The sequence below is a fragment of the Planococcus citri genome, chromosome 3 (assembly GCF_950023065.1).
Source record: "Planococcus citri chromosome 3, ihPlaCitr1.1, whole genome shotgun sequence".
NCBI lineage: Eukaryota > Metazoa > Arthropoda > Insecta > Hemiptera > Pseudococcidae > Planococcus > Planococcus citri.
In genome coordinates, this window is record NC_088679.1 from 3,619,675 (window position 1) to 3,644,561 (window position 24,887).

The following is a 24,887-nucleotide window of genomic DNA, read 5'->3' on the forward strand; positions in this document are numbered from 1 at the left end:
CAAATTACTTAACGACCACGCTCACGTTGCTTTGTAAATGTTTCGTGCCGGCGAAAAACAACGGAATGCACTTTGTTGGTACGTTTATGTTGGTGAATTTTTATACATCTCGGTCTATATAGTATATACCAAATATTAAGTTGGTGTTTACTTTCACCCTGCTAGGTATGTATATGTGTCTTGGTATCCAGTCGAAAGAGAAAGCTCAGTTTTGTTTAAATTCAAACAGCAGGAGCAGGAGCTAGAGCAGGTGTGAGGTTCGGTGAAATAATGCCAAATATTCGATCGTATCGACTGACGGAAGGCTGGGTGGGCTACCTATGGAAGAGTGAATTCGTGTATAGCTTCTTATATCTACTCGGTTGTTATGTGTGTTATCGAAAAGTCCATGTACCTTATATACGAGTGTATATATATAACATCGAACCCAAATATTATCGAAATCCGATCTCGTCTCGCAGTCTGTAGGATGTAATACGATCGTATATATAGTGTATTATGGCTCCTAATGACGTATATTAAACGGCAACCCGGGCTTGGTTTTTATTTTTGCCTCGCTTCGAAGACGTAGGATTATTCCTACCAGCTCGGATCGTGTATGCAGTAGGCGAAGAAGGCAACGCCAAACCAATTTCTTACGGTGGTAAAAATTTTTCTTCATTAACACCTCTTTCTCTCTCTGTCAGTTTTCTCTTCTTCTATCTACCTTATGGCTCGACTATGCTATACCTACGTATATAATATAAAACGAGAATGTGCCAACACGAGCATTTATATTGGAAAAAGTTGCCTTATACTACCTGTTCGATACACGAATCGAAAAAGTACTTTTGCTCGTAATAAAAAGGCAGCACGATACGAAGACGTACCTTATACCTTCCCCACAACTTACCTATCTGTATATAGACTACCAACTTTTTACCTATACACTTTTACACGTACCAACTAGATTTGATCACCATGTTCGAGTATAGATTCACCTTGGTCGCAGTGGCAATTTACTTTAAACCTCGACTAAATCGAATATATGTACTCTTGTACTCGTATATCTGAAAGTTGGCGACTTTCGTCTATCTATACTTACGTCGTCTCGAGCTACTTAGAATTTTTTTCCATTTCACCAAAGTTCAGCTCGGAATTGATTTTTGATAAGATTCTTACCTACGCGGTAGCTGAGAGAGCCGCAGATGAGGTGGGTGGTTGTGTGAGGTAGTAAACCGAGCAACATTTCGAATAACGCTGTCAACAAGTTTTGGCCTGATTTTGCGTGCCGCTGTGCAGATGAAGCGGCAACGACGAAGGCTTATACGAGATTACCGGAGACAGCTACTTTATTCAGCGAATAACGTCGCTCTACTGCGGAGCTTATCGGTTACTAAAGTGACACGTAAATATTCCAACGTTGCGAGTTGTTGATAGAGAGATACTTCCTCCTCGGTCCCCGGCCACCCTGGTCCCTCATCCAAGCATCAGCCCCGACGACGCGACAGTCGGGCACGTATCGTGTATTTTTCTACCGCGAACACGAATATGGCGATGACGAGAAAGTTATTATTTCGTAGAATACGATGAGTACGAGTACGAGTACGAGTATAGGGTATGGTGCAGTGTAGACGACGATGACGGTGAGTTGAGTACACATTGAATGGATGTTTTGGGAAATCGACACGCGAAACCACGTGCTAAAAGTGAGAGCGGGTTGTGCGCCAGGAGGCAGGTTGAATTCGGGCATCGAATCGATTAATGGTGAAAACAATTGGTTTTAATTGATCGTGGTGAAGAGAAAACATATTAAATGGAGCGTGGTAGTGGAATTTTTCAGTGTGAGTGGTCGAATGGTTGGAATCGTGCGATTAGAGGTTTCAATATTGAGACGTGTTAAGCAAATTTTTCATAGTTAGAACTCTTCAAAGGGGTGTTTTGAGTGATGTGATGAGCATAATGCAACTCTCCATCCCCAAAGCCAGAAAATGAAATGATTTGAGCCAATTTTCTGCATTTACGAGTAATAATTTTTGATTTTATTCGATTTCCGAAGGTTGAAATACTTATTTGAAAAAGGTTTCCTTCAGAAAGTTCTACTTTTTTAATTTTCTTTTTTTTCTCTTGGTGTCCTGTTTGTTTGACACTTTGTACTCACTTTTTCTATTTTTTAATCATGGAACAAACATTTTGAGACTACCCTTTCTGAACAATACTGAGATATTTTTGAGAATTCTCGGATTTCCCATTCATTCTTCCCATATTTTGAAAATTTGAATTTCTAAAAATGTTCTATCGAGTAATGATAAATTTAGGAGAGATGATTGGGGGGAGGGGCAAATCCAGAAATCAGAAAATTTTGAATTGAAAAAAAAATTGGAATTCGAAAATGCTCTCTTACCTACATAAGTAGTGCAAGAAATCGATATTAATAATATTGTACCCCACTTTCCATTCAAACAAAATTTGAGGAATTGCCCCGTTTTTGTCTTTTTTTTTTATTTTATAACCATGGAACGAAACTTTTGGGATTCTCCTTACGGAAAAATATTCGGGTATTTTTGGGGAAATGACTTGTTTTATTCATATGTATTTTAAATCAAACTGTTTAAAATTAATTTCTAAGATGCTCTCTCAAATAGGTGATGATAGATTTGGTGAAGGGGGGGGGATCTAAGCATCTGAAAATTTTGAATTGAAAACAAATAGAAATGCTCTCTAATTGGCAAAAAAATCGATAGTAATAATATTTGCCCCACCCCCTCCCCCCCACATTCAATTAGTAAAATTTGAGGAATTGTCATTTTGTCCTTTTCTTTTTTTTTTTATTTTTTAATCACGGAACAAAAATTTTGGGACTCTCCATTCGGCAAAATAATGAGTTATTTTTGGGAAAATGACTTCTTTTTTTTTAATTTTTCAAATTTTAAAAATGTTAGTTTCCTACTTATTCTCCTCTTTTTTTTTGGAAATTTCAATTTTTTAAAATTTTCTCTCAAGTGATGGTAAATTTGAAGAAAAAGATGTATCCATTTGAAAATTTTGAATTGGCAAAAAATTGAAATTTCAAATTTGAATAGCATGATTTGAAACCCCCTGTAGCCAAAGTTTTATCAGCCTCAGCCGATTTTCCTATTTTTACGCACATAGAAATTTCGAAAATCTCAAATGGTCAACCTAAAAAACCCTTCGACCAATTTTTAGAATTTGATGAACCGAAATTGAAAAGATCAAATTTCAGCAAAATAGACTGGTGTATTTAGATTTTGCCTTCGTATGACTTGACTTTACCAAAATAATTCACAATGAACAGCCCAAGGTGCGAATCGAACATCGGAAAAGCTTCAGAAATTAATATTTCGACATGATTTGCCAGTTTGTATAATGTTATGAAGAGGAATTTCAACACCCGGAGTGAGCGGGTTTTGCGCCAGGAATAAAAAATCAAAATGGAGATGGAAAGCTGAAATTTACTCTAAAATCCAAATTCTACACCCTCAGAAGACGACTTCAGGTGGGTTCAAGTCATTTTGGAGCCTCCAGCCACTTTTTGAAAATTACTGGAGCCTCCAGCAGATTTTTGAAACTTGAAATTTCCCCAACATAAATTTATCAAATGGAGTTGGCAAGCTGAAATTTACTTCGCAGACTACTTTGTGGTTTCAAATGGTTTTGAAGCTTCCAGCTACTTTTTGGAAATTTCAATTTTCCAAAAAAACATCATACAACCTTTCAAAAAGTTGCTGGAGGCGCCAAAACGACTTGAAATTCACCCGCAGTTAACTTCGTAGCGTATTGAAATTAGTCTGCAGAATGAATTTCGGCTATCAATCTTAGTTTGATGAAATTTTGGGGAAATTTCAAGTTTCAAAAATCTACTGGAGGCTCCAGTAATTTTCAAAAAAGTCGTTGGAGGCTCTAAAATGACTTGAAATCCACCAGAAGTCGAGTAAATTTCAGCTTTATATCTCAATTTTTGATGAAATTTTGTGAAATTTAAAGTTTCAAAAATCTGCTGGAGGCTTCAGGAATTTTTAAAAAGTCGCTGGAGGCTCCAAAACGACTTGAAATCCACCAGCAGTCAACTTTGTAGAGTATTGAAATTAGTTTGCAGAATGAATTTCGGCTTTCCAACTCCATTTAATGATATTTTGTGGGAATTTCGAGTTTTAAAAATCTGCTGGAGGCTCCAGTACTTTTCAAAAAAGTCGCTGGAGGCTCTAAAATGACTTGAAATTCACCTGCAGTACTTCGTAGCGAATTGAAATTAGTTTGCAGAATCAATTTCGACTCTCCATCGCAGTTTGATGAAATTTTGTGAAAATTTAAAGTTTCAAAAATCTGCTGAAGGCTTCAGAAATTTTCAAAAAGTCACTGGAGGCTCCAAAACGACTTGAAATTTATCAGCAGTCAACTTCATACCGTATTGAAGTTAGTTTGCAGAATGAATTTCGGCTTCCCAACTCCATTTTTAATGTTATTTTGTGGGAATTTCGAGTTTTAAAAATCTGCTGGAGGCGCCAGTAATCTTCAAAGAAGTCGCCGGAGGCTCTTAAATAACTTGAAATTCACCGGCAGTACTTCGTAGCGTATTAAAATTTGTTTGCAGAATAAATTTCAGCTTTACAACTCCAATTTGATGGAATTTTGTGGGAATTTCGCGTTTCAAAAAACTGCTGGAGGCTCCAGAACGGCTCGAAACGGGTTGAAACCATTTGAAGAGTGATATTCCAAAACTCGCTTTGTCCATTTTTATCAAAGTTGGGTTTTCAGTGGTACCTGGTAGATGAAGTATTAACTCACATTCCTACATCATCAACCTACCAAAATGAGGTGTTAAACTCACCTGAATAGCCAATTCACTAAAAATTTTTAAAAAAATAACGTTCCTAAACGCGTTTTGTCCATTTTTATTGAATTTTTTTTCAGCAGTATTTAGTGGATGAAATGTATACCTACACTCCTACATCATAAATCCACCCAAATAAAGTGCTAAACTCGCCTAAAAAGCCAATTTACCCGTTTAAAGGGAAACTGTTTTTCCTCTCTCCTGAAAAGTTGTGAAAATGGACAAAGCGAGTTTTGGAATATCACTCTTCATTTCCAATTGATTTGGCATGTAGAAAATAGGGTATATTCCAAATTTCAGCTTTCTTGGTCAATTTGGTAAAATTTTGATTTTTCCCCTCATTTTTGGCCTAAATTCAATTTCCAAAAATTCACCAAAAATCGAAAAACGCACTTTAGCACTTGACATTTTGACAGGTGATAAATTTTTGCATGATCTTTCGATCTACCTTTGTAAAGTTTGGAAAAGTTCGTGCTAGTCCTATGTTAAATCTGCGATTTCGGCTGACCTGTCAATCAAAATGGCCGCCATTTTGTAAGTATGGCCAACTTTTTTTTGGCAACTTTGCTTTAAAATGTTCCTTAGGATGTCCCCTTTAAGAAAAAAGTTGTCCCGGAGGATCGGGGGGGGGGGTGCAATTACTTCTATTGTCATATGCCGGACTAAAATGAATAAATGAAATTATTAAAATCGAACTTTGAATATGATTTTTGGCTTTGAGACTTTTCAACTAGTATCATAGCTGTTGTTTGAATATCTAGCTAGAACTTTCAATTTCTACTCCTGCTCTTCTAGATGAATCAACTCGAGTATACTCGCTTCGCACTCCAAAAATATACCTAGCCTATAAAAGATACGAATCAAGCCCACATATCATTCACTGCGACTCGACATTTGTATTTTTCAAAACGCTAACTGTTCCATTAAAAATTAACACCCCGCCGAGGGAGAATTTACGGCAGAAAACGTAGTGGGAGGTAATTTTTCAAAATGGCGCGAAATTTGGCAGATAAAATACTCGTATCCTACACGTATGGTCTCGTATGGAAAATTGTGCCAAGTGGCGACCGCCTACGAGATGGGTTATGTTTACAGGAAGATTTTTGCACCGAGTGAAAAGCATGAGGGTAGTGAGTAGTGAGTACAGCCGGCTACACATGATAAAAATACACCCCTCCTGTGCACTGCCCTGCCATCGGTTCTCGTTTTCGCTTTCATTCAAGGTTTTTAGTTAACGTGTATGTGTCAAGCTGAAAGTTTGTCTTGTCAAATGTAAATATGATGATGATTTTAACGGCTGCAAATTTGTTTTCCTTTTTGGTTTTTCGTTTTATGTTACGGAGAGGCTGTGCCGGTGCCGAGCTCTCCTCGTCACTTCATCCGCATTCTGCAGCGGGCCTATTTTCGCAGTGAATATTTAACGACGACCGTACAAATGTTCGAGTTCGAATTCGTTTGCTCGTTGAGTTGATTTTGCCAGTTGAATTTATTCGACGTAATAAATATCGCGCTAGAATTTTATTAATGTAGGCGAGAATTTCTTCCGAAATGTGTATTTTGTATTATACTAAATTTCGCACCGTTTATACAGACACAGGCTACAAATCAAGTGCTTATACAGCGGCAAATCATTGTTGATCGATGTGCGAATTTGTGCTCATTTTTTAACGATGAATTCTCGATGTTTTGTGTACCTAAATACCTTATATGGGTAATACTCAAAAAAAAGGTCAGTTTTGATGTGCATAATTTTGAAAAATGAAAATCATTTTTTTTGAATATTTCAAGTGGGAATCATTTGTATAGGTGTCCCAGATCCCTGTTCTAGTGTTGGCCTCAATTCAATCCCCCCCACTGTGGACCCCGCCCCCCCCAAAACAGCTATAAGTAGGATTCGACCCTCATCGATGTGTAATATGTCGATTGATATGTTTTCGAGGTCGTAGAATTCAAATCTGGAGTTATTTTTTATGTAGAGGTGGAGGGTGAGGCGTGGGGAGGGGGAAAATGTCAAATTTTGCTTATATGTATTATCGCGTAATATGTCGATTCATGTTTTTCAGGCCGCAATGTTCGAATCTGGACTTATTTTTTTGGTAGGGGTAGAGGTGAGGTGTGGGGAGGGAGAAAATGTCAAATTTTGCTTGTATTATCGTATAATATGTCGACTAGCGCGATAAAAGTACAGCTGTCTGAAATTTGGCCAAGTCGAAGGACAAATGGGCGGTGGACAAGCCGAAGGACAATCTCAACGTTTTTTCGTTTCTAGCCTTACCTAATGGACATTATTCGAGTTTTAACACGTAATAAAATGTGTACTTATCATGTAGAATAACTTCCCTTTCTTAATTATCGTTTTTGGTGGGCTCATCAGGGTAAATAAAAAGGCAAGCCGAAGGACACCGATTTTGCGAAATATCATATTTTCATAGACAAGTACGATCAGAACGAGCCATTGCATAGGTTTTGAAAATAACATTGCGGGGTAACATTTTCATGAGGACAGTGAACCAGTGCAGCCACTCGCCAGAAAAAAATGTTGGATTGGGAAGCTACCAAAAATAATTGAAAATTGCTCTAAAATTTGCGCAAAAAGTGTGTGACAGTTTTCAAATGTGAAATGTGAGCTTCCTATGGACTTATTCCAATTGCAATTTGCACAATAATGGACCTTCGTGTTCTATGATAATGAGAATGTGTCAATTTTTCCTCAAAAAAAAAATGAAGTTCATGACACTTTATAACATTCATTTTCAAAAACATGGCGTGTGACAACCAAGTCCAAGGACATTTGGGGTATAAAATCGAATGTACACAAATGAAAAGAGGGGCTAAAAATCTCAATACCACATGTGAAATGTGTGGGGGATGATCCTTGAATGGACCAAAAAAAAAATTAAAAATTTCATGCTAAAACCTTTGAGAAAATTGCCATGTACACGATTTTTACCTTTTTTTGAGAATTACCCATATGCATTTGGCTCCGAATGTGATTTTGGTTTATCCTTACGTTATGGAAATTTTTTTCTCCATTTTTCAGCTCCCATCTCCTTAAAGTTGTTACCCCCTTCCAATTTTACCAAATATGAAAAAATCGAAGTATCAGACAAAATTTTTGAAATTGTTAACTTTCCAGTTCCAAAATCTCAGTCGAGTCCCTACTCAGGTGAAATCAACTTACATATTATATAGGCCTACCATTTCTAGCCCCCCATCTCCACCCATGATTAATCAGCGGATTAGAGGGGCAAGCTCTTATTTAAATACCTACTGGTGGAAAAAAATTGTCAACGCAACGCCCTAAAGTTGTTGAGTTTCATCAGAAAATTGTTTCCAACCATGTTAGTAAAAATGTCGTGCCAGGAAACCCCCTCTTAATTTTCAAAAAGTCGCTGGAGGCTCGAAAACGATTTAAAATCCACCTGCTGCTGACTTCGTAACGTATTAAAATTAGTTTGCACAGCAAATTTCGGCTTTTCAACTCCATTTGATGAAATTTTGTGGGAATTTCGAGTTTCAAAAATCTTCTGGAGGCTCCAGAACTGCTCAGAACGGGTTGAAACAGTTTCCAATCGATTTGGCATGTCGAAAATAGGGGGAAATCGCAAATTTCAGCTTTCTTGGTCAATTTGGTAAGATTTTGATTTTTTTCCTCGTTTTTGTTCTAAATTTGATTTTCAAAAATTTACAAAAAATCGAAAAAGGCTCTTTAGCTCTTGTAATTTTGACAGGTGATGAATTTTTGCCTGATCTTTTGATTTACCTTTGTACGGTTTGAAAAATTTTGTCCAAATCCTATGTTGGAACGCAAAAACTGCGATTTCGACTGACCTGTCAATCAAAATGGCCGCCATTTTGTAATGGGGCCACTTTTTTTGAGGACAAGGGCTAGAAATGTTCCGTAGGACTCCCTCTTTTTAAAAAAAGGTGTCCCGGGGGATCAACGAAGGGGGGGACAATCGATCCTTATACGGGTTCCTCGACTATAAAGGGAGAAGAGCAGCTAAAAATTTCCAATCTTTAAATTTCAAGAAGGAATGAAAACATCTGGAAGATCCACTTACGTTTCTGCGCGTTTTGAGGCAATTAAACGTATAATTTTTAATTCCTGGCGCAGAACCCGCTCACTCCGGGTGTTGAAATTCCTCTTCAAAACATTATACAAACTGGCAAATCATGTCGAAATATTAATTTCTGGAGCTTTTCCTATGTTTAATTCGCACCTTGGGCTGTTCATTGTGAATTATTTTGGTGAAGTCAAGTCATACGAAGGCAAAATCTAAATATACCAGTCTATTTTGCTGAAATTTGATCTTTTCAATTTCGGCTCATCAAATTCCAAAAATTGGTCGAAGGATTTTTTAGGTTGACCATTCGAGATTTTCGAAATTTCTATGTGCGTAAAAATAGGAAAATCAGCTGGGGCTGATGAAACTTTGGCTATAGGGGTTTCAAATCATGCTGTTCAAATTTGAAATTTCGATTTTTTGCCAATTCAAAATTTTCAAATGGATACGTCTTTTTCCTCAAATTTATCATCACTTGAGAAAAAATTTTTAGAAATTAAAATTTCCAAAAAAAAGGGAAGAATAAGTAGGAAACTAGCTAACCTTTTTAAAATTTGAAAAATGAAAAAAAAAACAAGTCATTTTCTCAAAAATACCTTAATGTTTTGCCGAATGGAGAATCCCCAAATTTTTGTTCCATGATTAAAAAATAGAAAAAAAAGAAAAAGACAAAAGGACGATTTCTTAAATTTTACAAATTGTATAGGGGAGGGGGAGGGGTCAACATTATTAAAATCGATTTTTTTGCTACTTAAGAGAGCATTTCGATTTTTTTTTTCAATTCAAAATTTTCAGATGCTTAGATCTTCCCCTCCCCGCTTCACCAAATTTATCATTACCTGCTTGAAAGAGAATCTTAGAAATTCATTTTAAACATTTTCATTTAAAATATGAATAAAACAAGTCATTTCCCCAAAAATACCTGAATATTTTTCCGTAAGCAGAATACCAATAAGTTTTGTTCCATGATTATAAAATAGAAAAAACGACAAAAACAGGGCAGTTCTTCAAATTTTGTTTGAATGGAAAAGGGGGTGTAATATTATTAATAATTACTGCGTCCCATCGTCAAATTATAAACGCTCACTCGCACAAAAACCAAATATACCTGAAAGGGTAGGTATATTAAGATGTTGCAAAAGATGGCTAGAACATTATGCTGCGTCGCATCGTTGGGTCAATAGGTACAATATACTTGTACGTACGTGTATAAATACGAGCTTATCCCACACACACACACTTCGCCAATCCAAATAACCACAAGAAAAGCAATTATTTACGATAAATTTGACTAGTTGTTTTAGTATTACACACGTAAGTAAAGCGTGGTAAAGGGGTCGGATTTCAATTAAAATTTCATCATTATACACGGGACAATAAATAAAAAATTGTCTTAAAACGGTGCGGTCTCGCACAGCGGACGGATCCGACCTTGGATACAGACTTTTTAGATCGTCGTTTGTAGAAGAAAGTTTGCCAAGTTGAATGTAGTAGCTATACTCTTGGTAAAGCTTTGTTGCCTCTTCTTTAGTGGGTATTAAATTGTTTTGTCCTTAATGTTGTTTCTAATAGAGGATTATCAGCTAAACTTATAGGTACTTTAATGTAATTTCAAAGTTTAAAATTCTTTATCAACTGTTGCTACGAACGATATAACTTCGAATACAGTTATATAACTCGACGTAGGTACTTAAATGGGTTTAAAAAATTTTATTAATTAAAATCTGTATCGGAAAAATACGAAGAAAGAATAGATGAATAACAGCAACAACAACAATCGTGCGAATACATCGTTTTGAGAACATATTATACCTTTCGCATTCGCTGCAGTAAGTACGATAAAGGTAGCGTACCTATAAAGAAATAGGCCAGATAATTGCGAGCATCTCAGTCTATTCGATTGTTTCCTGTGCCACGTGATTTAACGAGAATTGCTAAAGATAAAATTGAGCCAATAAAATACGAGTACGAATCATTTGATAACAAAGTTCTTGCGCGAAATTGGTCCTAGCCAAAGGTTATTTTTGCTTATAGCGCCGTAATCATTATACTATACAGCCGACCCTATCGCACTCGTTAATCACTTTACGTAGGACTGCGGTAGCTCGTCGGCAGTCGGCTGTAGTTCGAGTTTCTCGTATAGCCTACCGTAGCAGCCTGCACATAGCATATCTACGAGTACAAGATAAAATGGTTTGATCTGTTACAATGTTTGACATAGTCGACTAAATCAAATGGAATAGCTTAAAATCCGGAGCGGCGGTTGCACGTTTGCGGCTTACGTAGTTGTTTATTTTAAAACTAAAATCTCTGTAAAAGTACCACACACGACCTTTCGCTCGGTTTCCGGGCATCAATATTGATTTCGTGCTTCTAAACGTACGAGCTACGAAGTAGGTATAGATGAATATCTCTAAATTCAACCTGGCAACAAGTAATTGAAATCGAAGGTTGGAACGACGAATATCTTGATCAATGGGAATATGTTTCATATGTACCTAAATATAAATTGATTCGTTGTGATCGAATAACTTTCACAAAGAGATTGGCTTTCTTGCAAGAGTAATGATAAGTTCCCAATTCCGAAATTATGTGATGCAGTACAAAATAAATAGAGTTGTTGGTCAATTTTGAATTTTCAAAATGTTGCCAAAATGTTGATTTGAAATCTCGAGTGGTCGATTGTAAGGTAACTGAGGAACTTAATTAAAAGTCAGGTTGTTTATACTCCTGGCGCAGAACCCGCTCCTTTTTGAGCGATGGTGAAACCCTCCTCAACTCCCCAACGAACCTCACCATAGCAAAACAATATCATTGGAGAAGGGGAAAAAGTAGAGAAAATTTCCAAATCTAAAATTTCACAATATAACGAAAACTGAGGGATTCACTTACGTTCTTATGCGTTTTGAGGCAGTTGAGCGTAAAAATTTCTCATTCCTGGCACAGAACCTGCTCACTCCGTGAGTCGAAATTTTTCATCACATTTTTCAAATTCTTGATACCTATTTTGCTCAAATAAGATCTTTTTAAATTTTACTCATCAGCATCTGAAAATTTATGCCGGAATTTTTTTGGTGAAAAGATTTTCGAAAATTCTGTCAATACTGGAAAATTAGTTAGGGCTGCTCAAATTTTGGTGATGGCAGTTTCAAATCGTGCTGTTCAAATGAGAAACCGACATCTCGAGTGATGGTTCCCTCGTGAGTTTCATTTGCGCTCTCAAGCTGAAATTTCGGTTCCTATACGGTTTCAGATTATTATCTTCTCGAAATCCGCAGTCTCGTTCAAATTGGAGATCGACACTTCAAGATGATTCCCTTACATAGTAATTGGAAAAAAAAATGTTATTCCTTGCGATGAACCCGTTCATTTTCCTAGTACTAATTTTTCATCAACACATTTCAGGCACATCTATTCTTAAGAAAACTTCAACTCAATGGAGGAGGAATAGTAGTGGAAAATTTCCTATCTTGAAATTTCTACTTGAAGATATATTTTTTTTTTAAATAATGGGAAATATGGCGTAAAACCCTCTTAGCAGCCTGTTTTGAAGCAATCAAAGACGAAAATTTTCATTCCTGGCGCAGAACCCGCCAATTCCTGGAATAAAAAATTTTCATCACAGCTCTTTACAAACTTGCATCAGTCCTTTCTCAGTTTTCAATTCGCACCTTGGATTATTTATTTCGCGATTTTTAATTTTTTTCTGTGAAGCTAATTTGCACCCCCCCCCCCCCCCCGACGATCCTCCGGGACAACTTTTTTCTTAAAAGGGACATCCTAAGGAACGTTTTAAAGCAAACTTGCCAAAAAAAAAAGTTGGCCTTACTTACAAAATGGCGGCCATTTTGTAAGAACTTTTTTTTGGCAAGTTTGCTTTAAAATGTTCCTTAGGATGTCCCCTTTAAAAAAAAGTTGTCCTGGAGGATCGTGGGGGGGGGGGTGCAATTACTCCTATTGTCATATGCCGAACTATAAACCATATTTTTATTGATGATTTTCTAAAATGCAATCCTTCCAGTTATGTCCAACAAAGTACATGTGAATTTGCACAAGCTGATTTTTTCATCAGCGATTTTGGATTTAAAAAAAAATTGAAAATCAAAAAGTCAGTTCAGCCAGCTGCAATTTTGTTTATGAAGCTTTCCAACCGTGCTTTTTTCAAAAACTGCGATCCCGTTAAAATCGAAGGCGGATACCTCGAGTAATTCCTTCGTGAGTTTCATTTGTATGTACTTTTTAATTGTATCATTTCAAAACTGGGAAGTTTGAAAATCTGCTGGACACTCCACAATGTATTTCAAAACCATTACCAATCATCGGTTCAATAAATCAAATATGTATATGACAGAAAAGGCAACTTTTCATAATTTTTACTCCATTTTGATCAATGTTCAGTTCATTATGGAAAATGACCTACATTTTGAATTCTCAACAGGTTGTCCAAAATCTAAAAATTAAATTCAGCTTTTAAGATTTCACCCGATGGATGCTCTTTCAATTCTTTCCTGTCTAATCTGTAAATTTTTCTGATGTTTGAGATACCCTTTTTATTGGATTGGAATTTAAATGTTCTCGAATAAATTCGCCCAGAATTTTCGCCTTTCGTGAGAGCTTCAGCTAAAAAATTTTCTCAACACACGTCTTAAATTCTGTTTTGGAAATAATCTCCTATTATTCTCACTGAATAAGTGAGTACAAAATTTTTGAATGGTTAAAAATTCGCTAAAAATCGAAAAATCAATTTGGGCTGCTGAAATTTTTGTTAAGGGGGTTTCAGACAATACTCTTTTCAAAAATTGTGGTCCCGTTAAAATCGGAGGTGGACACTTCGAGAGGTTCCCTGACCCGAAATAAAACTCCAACAAAAATATCCACCTGTTTGACCGACAAACTACATTCGATGTATTTAATTACATAAATAATATACCTAACTAATTTTTATTTTATTTTGTTTCTTACACATACTTGAGCAGGTATAATCGAAACTAAAACTGCGAATTTTTTTCTTTATTCGAGGAAGAATTTAAAAAAAAAAAAAAATACAAACCTACACGAGTACAGGTAACTGCTCGATGGTAGAAAACATTTCGTCGCAACTGGAATTTAATTTACCTACGTTTTATAGCCGACGGAGATGTTTAGTCGTTTTTTAAAAAGACAAAACCTCTCTTCCACACCCCGATCCCTGTCGTTCGGATTCGGAAGGGACGTGCTAGATTCACCGACTCCCAGTCCAAACATGAAATGAATCAGTCAGTCGTTCAATACTTCAAATCATCATCATTCTTCACTCGTAATCTCTTAACATCTTTACATTTTCGTATTTTTTTCTAAAATTTTCCAGCTTCCTGTAACACTGACTGTGTAATTATTGATTGAAATTTAATTGTTTCGGAAAAGAAAATTATAAACAATAATTCAGTTAGAGCAATTTTATTTTTAAAAAATCAATGAAAAACACAAAAAGTTCCCAACAGTAAAAACTAGCAATAGCACACAAGTTACAATAATTAAAGCAACAAGTAACAGGAACACGATTAAGTATAAAAATCAAGCAAACATAAAAAATTTAAAGAAAAATACAAATAGTTAATCATTAAGAAATAATAACCAAGAAGGGGTTAGAAAGTTGATTCCTTAGCTGCTTTAGCTCGTTTTTTGGGTCTTGGCAAGTCCAAAAAATTATCATTACGGTTTACATTAGGTAATAAAGGAATGTTCTCGTCATACTGAATGTAGTTATCCATAAAATTAAGTACATCTGATAATTTTCGTTTAAAAGTTACATTTCCAGCATTAGGACGTAAAAGAAAAGAGCGGTCATAAACATTTTTGATTAATTCTCGAATTTCGGAAAGAGGTACAGACTCTTCAATTGAGCCCAACGATCCTGATGGTGGAGCAACTACAGTTGTTGTTGTTTCATCATCAGGATTACTGGATTCGAGAACAGAATTAGAAACCACTGAAACTGATCCGGAAACAACAGCAGTTGTTCCACCATCAGTTTCCCAGGGTTCATTCTAAAAATCTGTCCTAAAGATAGAGTATTCAGGATCAATAGATAGGAACGGACTGTTTCGATAATTAGAAGGCAGATCATTGAAGGAGTAATCGGTAACATACAACATAACAGCACATAAATGTTTGCATGGAAATCGATACCTAAAGAAATCATCACAAGTACACTTAGGTTTAGTAAAATCTACATAATAATGCACATTTTTCGCTTCGCTTTTAACAAGGAACACAGTTTTTACATCATTATTTAAAGTAAGAATAGAATGTCTAGAATAAACACTTCGTGCAGTTACATATCTTTGATAAACATGACGAATAAAAAAGGATGGTCTATCATAGAGAAATTCTGGAATCACAGTATTGTACTGCTTATATTTCGAGTCGAGGCAATCGTTATTTTCCACGTAAGTTTTAAAAGCATCATCGAGAAATTCGTTCATAATGACATCTAGAACGCCACATAGAGATTTATCAATATGCGAATTCAAATAGAAATGTTTTAGCACTTTGTGCTGTGTTTCGATCCCGTTGTTCGTGTTTATTATGAATAAATATTCGTCATCAAAAAATGCTTTTGTCCATTTCTCCTTAACAGGTAGCCAAGTTGAATTGAAGTATCTTTGGACTTTAGGATTATTTTGCCAGGCTTCGGAAGAACGCATAGTCGATTCAATATAACAAAATTCATCGTTGCTTCTAGCATCCGCTAGTTTTCGAAAAAAACTCAGCAAAATATTCTTCTCGTCGATGTTTGAGATATTATCTTTTTTTGAGAACCAACGTACCCAGGCTTGTTGCCTGTGAAAATCGCAGATGTACACCGGAAGATGAAAACATGCCGTAATTGCATTAATTTCGGCATCACTATAATCGGTAATGAAGTACTTGGGTTTCCACTCAGCATTCCACTGCTTGAAGATTTCTAATGCTTCCTGGATTGAATCAGATGTTTCCCACTGAACTACGAATACACCCACGATGATATAGCTGACATTTGTTTTCACAACAATACTGAACAACGGAAGAGAATACTTCGTAGTTTTATAAGTTGAATCGATCAGCACAATTTCGCCATATCTTTTCATTAAATCTCGTTGCCACTTCGTCTGATAACAAAACAGAAACGACTGCGGTGTTCCTTCTTCTTCTTTGTGAGCTCTAAAGAAATATTTATTCTCGGGATACTCATTTTTCCAAGCTTCGACTTTGAGACCTAATGCAACTTGATCTATTTTACTCTGTTTGCTCGCGTAATAGTATTTCAGTACATGATTACGGATAATTTTTTTTGATGGAAAAAACGCTCGAGCATGATTAGATACCTCAGTTCCGATGTTATTTTTAACCCAGGCTTTTAGCATAACTTTAATAGTATGTATACTTCGAATTCCGTTTTGCACCAACTTTTGAATCTCAGCTTTCAGACCAGAATTTAATTCTTGATTCATGAAGTTCGTCCATACTGAGTGGGAATGTTCTTTGGCAGTACTAAACGAAATATGGTGGAATGTTTCAGTAATTACTTGCGATTCAGCTGCGGCGTTACTCAGCTGCTGTTTCAAACGTTTCATAATCTGTAAAATAATCACCGATGTAATGTATTGAACAGTTCATACAGTACGTAGCTACGTACATACAGATACAAGACACAATTTTTACCTCAAGCTTTTCGTGTTTCAAACTTCGTGTTTCTTTTATAGTATATTCAGACTCCGAATATGTTTTTATAGTGACAATTTTCATAGTGGCGTTACATCCCAGTTTCTTAGTTGGTTGTAAACGAAATCGGGTTGACTTTCCCACAGGATGGCCATTCTACACAAAATAAAATAATATTCAAATCGAAGTACCTATAATTAAGTACATAGTGTTGAATAACGAAACAGTAACATATGTACATACCATTGTAGAACTTTCTCCTTTATTTGATTTATAATATTTTGGGCCATTTGCACAGTGTAGTACGGAATTCTTTGAAATTTGAAAAGGATTACCAAAATATGGAATTAACTTTGAACTCCAACAAATTCTGCTGATTTCTTGCTTATAAACTGAAAAATAATTTTGTAAATTTATAGCTAATCATGCTTCTATGAAGTGTGTAGTGTTGCGTGCCAACTTACTTTCCGAGTTCCGAGTTGAAAACTGAAACCCATGTTGTTGTATAAGATTTTCAAACTGCTGGAAATTTTTTTCAGGAATAACGATATTGTAAAAGTTATCATTTTTTTCAAAATTGGTCGATAATGACCTCAATGAGTTTTCAAAATCCGCCAATGAAGGCATTTTGAATTAAAATTAAAACACATACGACGCATTCATTAAAACCACTAGTAACACACATTATTTTTGGCGGTAAGTATCATTCATTATCATTTTTTTTATCAATCAACACTCAGTGGGTGAGTTGAATCGAAGAGAAATGAACAGAATCGGAATCTAAGCGAATCGACTCTTTTGGACTAGGAGTCGGTGAATCCAGCACGACCCGATTCGGAATGGTCGAATAGATTCATTGAAGCGTGTACCCTTTTTATAAAAATAATACCGCGAGTCAATGGGAAGATTAATTTAGTTTGCGGCGGAGACGCGAGTCGAGATTTAAAAGTAGAAATAGTTTCTGTATACTTTTCGGTGTTTTCTTTTCGTTACAGCGGTTTTTGTTAAAAGCTCGAAAACAACGTTGCAAATTATGCTGAAAAGCGAATCTCGTATACTCTCGTATTTAGCTGCAGATAAAAAAACAACTCGCCGATTTCATTGTATAGTACAACGAGTATTTTACAATGTATTTAATCTTCGCTAATGGATTATACTCTCTATTTTGGAAAGTGCGAACTTGGCGATTTTCATTTTTCTTTTCCGCAGTCAACTTTCGAGGTCGGGGCGGCGCGACGAGTCACGATTTATCGGTAATTTACGCACGCGGCGCGGTTTATGTGTACTTCGAAAGCTCTTGGTACGACCTTGCTCTTCTTGGTGCTTGTAGAGCTATACTCTTCTTATATGTATTATTTGCTCGACTTTGGCCGAGTGATTAGTGATGGTTGAGTAGGCGAGTTAACAGCAGCGGTGCTCGTATTTTGTGTCGGTGGCAGCAACCTTCTTGACTAAATGTTTACTGGCGATGGTTTTTGAGGTTTTGTTTTTACGAAAAGTACGATTAAGCGATGAAATTTTCAGCATTATCGATGGTAAACGTGATTTGATCAGATATTAATCGGTTTGCCTCAATTCGATTTTTCAAAAAAAAAAAAAGGGTAACGGTTTTTTCTGCTTGGTAGGGGGGGGGGGAGAAAAGGTGGCCGGTGAAGTGATACCTTGAAAAAAAAATTGGGAAAACTCCTTTTATAAATCCAGTGAACTGATCTTGAATATTAACACCCTTAGTCCGGCATATCACAATAGGAGTAATTGCACCCCCCGACGATCCTCCGGGACAACTTTTTTCTTAAAGGAGACATCCTAAGGAACATTTTAAAGCAAACTTGCCCAAAAAAAAGTTTGTCTTTACTTACAAAATGGCGGCCATTTTGATTGACAGGTCAGCCGAAATCGCAGATTTTGCGTATTAACATAGGACTTGCACGAACTTTTTCATACTTTACAAAGGTAGATCGAAAGATCATGCAAAAATTTATCACCTGTCAAAATTTCAAGTGCTAAAGTGCGTTTTTGATTTTTGGTGAATTTTTAAAAATCGAATTTAGGCCAAAAATGAGGGAAAAAATCAAAATTTTACCAAATTGACCGAGAAAGCTGAAATTTGGGATATACCCTATTTTCGACATGCCAAATCGATTGGAAACGGTTTCAACCCGTTTCGAGCAGTTCTGGAGCCTAAAGCAGATTTTTGAAACTCGAAATTCCCACAAAATTCTATCAAATTGGAGCTGTAAAGCTAAAATTTATTCTAAAAACTAATTTCAATACGCTACAAAGTATTGCAGGTGAATTTCAAGTTATTTTAGAGCCTCCGGCGACTTTTTTGAAGATTTCTGGACCCTCCAGCAGATTTTTAAAACTCGAAATTCCCATAAAATATCATCAAATCGAGATGGAAATCTGAAATTTACTCTTCACTCCAATTTTAACACCCTCTGAAGACGACTTCAGGTGGGTTCAAGTCATTTTAGGGCCTCCAGCAACTTTTTTGAAAATTACTGGGGCCTCCAGTAGATTTTTGAAACTTGAAATTTCCCCAACATTAATTTATCAAATGAAGTTGGCAAGCTGAAATTTACTTCGCAGACTGCATGGTGGTTTCATATGGTTTCGAAGCTTCCAGCTACTTTTAGGAAATTTCAAATTTCCAACAAAACGTCATACAACCTTTCAAAAAGTTGCTGGAGGCTCCAAAACGACTTGAAATTCACCAGCAGTCAACTTCATAGCGTATTGAAATTAGTTTGCAGAATGAATTTCGACTCTCCATCTTAGTTTGATGATAATTTGGGGAAATTTCAAGCTTTAAAAATCTACTGGAGGCTTCAGTAATTTTCAAAAAAAGCCGCTGGAGGCCCTAAAATTTCTTGTGCCCACCTGAAGTCGTCTTCAGAGGGTGTTAAAATTGGAGTGAAGAGTAAATTTCAGATTTCCATCTCGATTTGATGAAATTTTGTGAAATTTTATAGTTTCAAAAATCTGTTGGAGGCTTCAGGAATTTTCAAAAAGTCGCTGGAGGATCCAAAACGACTTGAAATTCACCTGCAATACTTCGTAGCGTATTGAAATTAGTTTTTAGAATAAATTTTAGCTTTACAGCTCCAATTTGATAGAATTTTGTGGGAATTTCGAGTTTCAAAAATCTGCTGGAGGCTTCAGAACTGCTCAAAACGGGTTGAAACCGTTTCCAATCTATTTGGCATGTCGAAAATAGGGTATATTCCAAATTTCAGCTTTCTTGGTCAATTTGGTAAAATTTTGATTTTTTTATTCCCTCATTTTTGGCCTAAATTCGATTTTTAAAAATTCACCAAAAATCAAAAACGCACTTTAGCACTTGAAATTTTGACAGGTGATAAATTTTTGCATGATCTTTCGATCTACCTTTGTAAAGTTTGAAAAAGTTCGTGCAAGTCCTATGTTAAAACGCAAAATCTGCGATTTCGGCTGACCTGTCAATCAAAATGGCCGCCATTTTGTAATTAAAGCCAACTTTTTTTTTTGGCAAGTTTGCTTTAAAATGTTCCTTAGGATGTCCCCTTTAAGAAAAAAGTTGTCCCGGAGGATCGGCGGGGGGGGGGGGTGCAATTACTCATATTGCCATATGCCGGACTACCTCTTGTGCCTTTCTTAGCCCAATCACGAGCAAAATTATTCTGCCGCAACGAGTAAATTTTAAGCACCCCTGAAATGTCTCAACTCTACAATCCTACCAAACATCAATACACATTGTTGAACGCCAAATTACGCTTTATATACCGAGATTTAATACTCTAATAATTCCTTCGCTCGAATATAAATGATCTGTGCGAACCACCACCGCACCACCGCAGCAGGTATTCTGCTACATAAGTTATTACTTGCCTTTCTGTTTATTTTTCTTTACGTTTTCCTCTACTACAGTACCTACTCTCTTATAGGTACCTGTGAAATCTGTTGCTTTATTTTTTTCCTCAGCGCGTAAGACGCGAAATAGGTAGTAGGTACTATACACAAGTACACGCGAAAACTTTAGCTTTTAGGTAAATTGAAAAATTCTCATTGAAGTTCGAATCAACGTCGCGTATTTACGAGTTGAGATTTTTTAATGGAGTCGTTTTTACGTCAACAAAAATGAATACAGCGCGATCCGCAGTATACGAAGAAGCGAAATCGAGGACAGTTTTTTTTTTCTCTTTCTCCGCCATAAATTATATTATCGTGTTTCTCGCATTCTTACTCTCTCTCTTTCTTTCTTCGCGCATTTCTTTCTGTGAAATTCTAGTAACGAAAATTTCATCAACGCAAATTAATTCATTGTAAAAAGCAAGAATAGAGATCTACAGAAGGAGTGAAAAGCGCGCCAATTCAATCTGATTCGCGAGAATTAATTTATAACGCGCAATTTAACTCTTTATAGTTGAAAACAAGTAAGTTAAATCAGGCTATTTGTAAATACACGAACGAAATTCACTATACCTATATCAAAGAGTAGAGATAGTCGAATGCGAGCGTTTAATTTACCAAATTTATTTGGCGGTAATCGTTTCCGTAGTAGCTGAATGTAGTAATTTCGTAATATTGCCAGATACCTATAGACCTAAACACAGATTCCACCCTATGTGCGTTTATACCTATTCCTACGATGAGTAGTTTAAACTTTCAACATGCATCGGTAGGTACGATTCGAATCAATATTTACACTTCTTCTTCTTTGAGCAGTAATCGCACATAGTAACTAACCTAAGTGGACTGCTACATAAGCGGCAACTCGGCAACTTAGCAACTTCGTTTCGCGTCAGTGGAACGAAAATGATAAGAAGTTGCTCGGTTATTGGCTGGAACTAGCAACCAAATCAAAATTTTTTGATTTGGTTGCCAAGTTGCCAGTTGCTGGTTGCTAGTTGCCGCTTATGTAGCAGTCCACTAATAGATACCTACTGATGCGTTCAACAAAAAATTTTTGAACGGGGTTTTATTCTCCAGGGTACGTATTTCCACGTCAATTCGACCAAGAAGTGGTGAAGAGGGGGGGGGGTTGGCAATTTTTTTGAAATTCTTCCTGTGGAAAGACCTGTCGAAGGGATGACCAATGGAGCAAATCGCAGCCCTGTAGCCCTTTTTTAAAGGCTGCTAGAGGTTGTCAAAGTTTTCGGTGAACTTAAAATATCATCCATTTCAGCAGTTCATTACTCGATAACCGCGATACGTACCTACCCAAATTAAACTTTTTCCAATAGTTAGGGGTTTTGAAAATCTTTTTGGTGATATAATAAAAATCAGTGTTGCCACTTTTATTATACGAAAAATTAGCTCGAAAAGTTTCAAAACATAGTTTTCATATCGTTTCGAATCTCAAAAATTCTAAAAAATATAATATATATGGACAACTTTTCTTGCTGAACAACATATTGAAAAATTGGGATGGCATTATTTCGTAGTGTTGATTTTAAAAATTGAAAGTTTGCGAAAAAATGTGATTTTTTGATTCAAAACATGAAAAAAAGTTTTGATCAGTGAAGTTGATCCATTTGATCTTCATTTTTACATTATCTGTTGAAAAAGTTGAAAAAACCCCTTTCACTCCATGAAATAAACTCATCACAAAAAATCTAAATTTTGAAAAAATTCTAGTAATAAACGAATTTTAATTTTTTTTGCTATGAGTGTAATTTTTATCAACTATTTCATGAAATACCCCGATTAGCGCAGTGGCAATTATTTTTGTCATTTTTACTGCCACATTGGCATTTTCGAGTATAAAATTGGCACCTACGAAATAGAAAATGAAGGTAAGAGAAAATTGCCACGGAAATGTCAAAACATTGCCACGTATTTTATTTGCGCATGCGCATTTTGCTGTGGTTGGCAATAAATTGTCAAAAAATTGGCGATAACTTCCTTAGAAGAACATTGTCAACATTTTGACAATTTTTTGCCAATATCAGCATCATGCGCTTGCGCAAGACATTACAGATGCTATTTTTTTTTTTTTTTACAATTCAGTTGAAGCGCTACAAAAATTCAAGTGTATGTTTCAGTGCTCAAAATTTTGAGGCTTTCATTGAAATAATTACTTAGTATATTTTGGTGGTTTCAAAGTTTAAAATTAAACTAAAATCATAAGTACTAGAATGGATTTTTTTAGAATCCAATTAAAAATTAGAATTTTTCATTATTTTTAAATTGATTTTTTTGGTTTTTACTATAGTTTTTCTTTCAAAGTAGGTACCTATTTCAATTTTTTCCCAATTTCAAAAAAAAATCACCACACTCAGCCAAATTCTGTAAAAAAAAAAGCAAAAACAAAAAAGAACAAATGCGAAATATTTTGCGAGGTAGGTACCTATTTTATAATATTTTTAAATTCACGACAATCACTGAAATTGAAAAAAAAAAAAACGGAAAAGAAAGGTCAATTTTTAACCAAAAAAGTCCCCCTCCCCAAAAAAGGTGCTTTTTTTGAACTTTCTGAAAAAAAGTTCTCCACAGTCATTGCCAATTTCGAAAAGGAAACAGTTTAATTTAAAATAATATTTGAACCGAATTATCAAAAAAATCTAAGCAGAATAATTTTTAGAACAAAAATTCTGAAGCTAAATTCAAAAATATGTACTTACTTAATTTTTGAAAAAATTACTGCAAGCAGCCACTTAAATTTCGAAACCCCCCCCCACCCACAAAAAGTTTTAATTTCAATACCTAGCACCTAATTCTAATTTAAAAATTTTTGAGAATAGGCTGACCACGAAACATGAAAACATTATAATAAAAATTGATACTTAAGTATGACTGAAAATATGCCATTAAAAAAAGTGGGAACTCAAGTAACTGTTTAGGAAAACATATTTTTGTTTATTTTTAATTTTTTTATTCTACAGTAATAAATAAAAAGATAGGTAGATAATAGATTTAAAATTGTTTGAAAACAATTAAAATTGTATCAGTAACTTATTTTTTTAACCAATTAGGTATTTTGAAAATATTTTTTCAATTTTATACAATTTTTAAAAAAATTAATACAAAATGAAAATTCTGAATGTGTACCTATGTGGATTGAAAAAAATTGCAGTGAAACCAAAAATTGTAAAGCTGAACTCGGATATTTTTAAAATTTCATTTTACAAAATAATTTCTTCCAAATCAATGAAAATAAAAAAGTCAATTCACAAAATTTATTCAAAAAATTAAAAAAAATAATTTCAATTTAATTGATAAGTATTACTTAATTTTTTTAAATTGATTTTCTTATTTTTATTTTATTTCTCAAAATTTCTGAATTTAGATTAAAAATTTTTGGTTCTACTAAAATTTAAAAAAATCCACTTCACGGAATTTTTTACAACAAAAAACATTCATAAATTTTTTTGACATAGGTAGCCTAAATCAAAGCAATTAATAACAGGAGCCTGCAAGCAAATTATAAGAATTCATTTTATACCCAATCCTCCTTGTAGCATTGGTAGCTGTAGGGTTAGACGTAGGGTTTTAGGTGCAGGAGAACACAGGTTCGAACCCCCCGTGGGTCAGGAAATTTTAGTAATATGTTATAGGTAGGAAAAATGAAACCCCATGGAAAGGTGCCTCTACTGCAGTCAAAAAGCAAAAACAAGCAACCCTTCCCTTCATTTTTGATTTTTGAAATTTAAAATTCAAAAATGTAACTGTTATTTTGAGAATAAGAGTAATTGGCAGAAATATTGCCTCTGTTGGCAATTAGTTGGAAAAATGAAATGTACGTAATTGACAGAAATATTGCCTCTGTTGGCAATTAGTTGGCAAAATTTTTTCCAACAAATTGTCAAGTTGGCATTAAATAAAGCGTTTTCATTGGTGGAGATTTTTACCAACTTCTTGCTTTTTTTTGCCAAAAGTCCAAAATTGGCAGTTGGCAATTTTATTGCCACCGAGCGCTAATCGGGACGTCAGAAAGAGGTCAAAATAAGACAACTGAATAAATTTAATCTTTTTTTGATGTTTGAAATTGAAAATTGAATTTTTTTGAATTTTGATATTTTTTTGAGGAGTTCATTTCATCAAGTGAAAGGGGATTTTCAACTTCTTCAACATTAACGTAAAAATAGGGGTCAAATGGGCCAACTTTACCAATCATTAGTTCGGGGAGGTTGAAGTATTGTGATGCACGTATTTTTGCTGTGTTCATGGCAGCTCATATGCATAAGAAAGAAGAAACTATTTACAATTTACCTATTTGAGTGTTTTGATTGGTAAACAATTGAAATACTGAGCGTTGAGAATGTAAATAGTGAACGTGAACTATGATGGGTATGAGTGATGGCGATCCCACAAGAACAGCAGAG

At 35.3% G+C, this 24,887-nt stretch overlaps 3 protein-coding genes and 1 long non-coding RNA gene across 8 annotated transcripts in view; 1 reads left to right on the forward strand and 3 right to left on the reverse strand.

The window, feature by feature from the left end:
• Positions 1-24,887, forward strand: part of LOC135840889 (uncharacterized) — a 402,381-nt gene that overhangs the window by 355,195 nt on the left and 22,299 nt on the right. The window lies entirely within an intron of this gene.
• Positions 1-24,887, reverse strand: part of bma (SCY1-like protein bma) — a 390,878-nt gene that overhangs the window by 351,249 nt on the left and 14,742 nt on the right. The gene's annotated exons all lie outside the window — the stretch shown is intronic.
• Positions 1-24,887, reverse strand: part of LOC135840888 (5-hydroxytryptamine receptor 1-like) — a 919,288-nt gene that overhangs the window by 175,584 nt on the left and 718,817 nt on the right. The window lies entirely within an intron of this gene.
• On the reverse strand, positions 14,319-17,424 carry LOC135840228 (uncharacterized). The gene is made up of 4 exons (XM_065356653.1): positions 17,046-17,424; positions 16,825-16,973; positions 16,582-16,737; positions 14,319-16,496 (listed from the first exon to the last, which is right to left on the reverse strand). Exons 1-4 carry the CDS (start codon positions 17,206-17,208, stop codon positions 14,925-14,927), a joined length of 2,040 nt encoding a protein of 679 aa, XP_065212725.1. The 5' UTR covers positions 17,209-17,424; the 3' UTR covers positions 14,319-14,924.

What these genes read in the sequence shown, in the direction of transcription:
- LOC135840228 (XM_065356653.1), bottom strand. Translation starts at nt 17,208, where the DNA reads ATGCCTTCATTGGCGGATTTTGAAAACTCATTGAGGTCATTATCGACC. An exon ending in TTCAACTCGGAACTCGGAAA is followed by an intron (nt 16,974 to 17,045) that starts GTAAGTTGGCAC and finishes ATTATTTTTCAG; the next exon opens with TTTATAAGCAAGAAATCAGC. An exon ending in TGAAACACGAAAAGCTTGAG is followed by an intron (nt 16,497 to 16,581) that starts GTAAAAATTGTG and finishes ATTATTTTACAG; the next exon opens with ATTATGAAACGTTTGAAACA.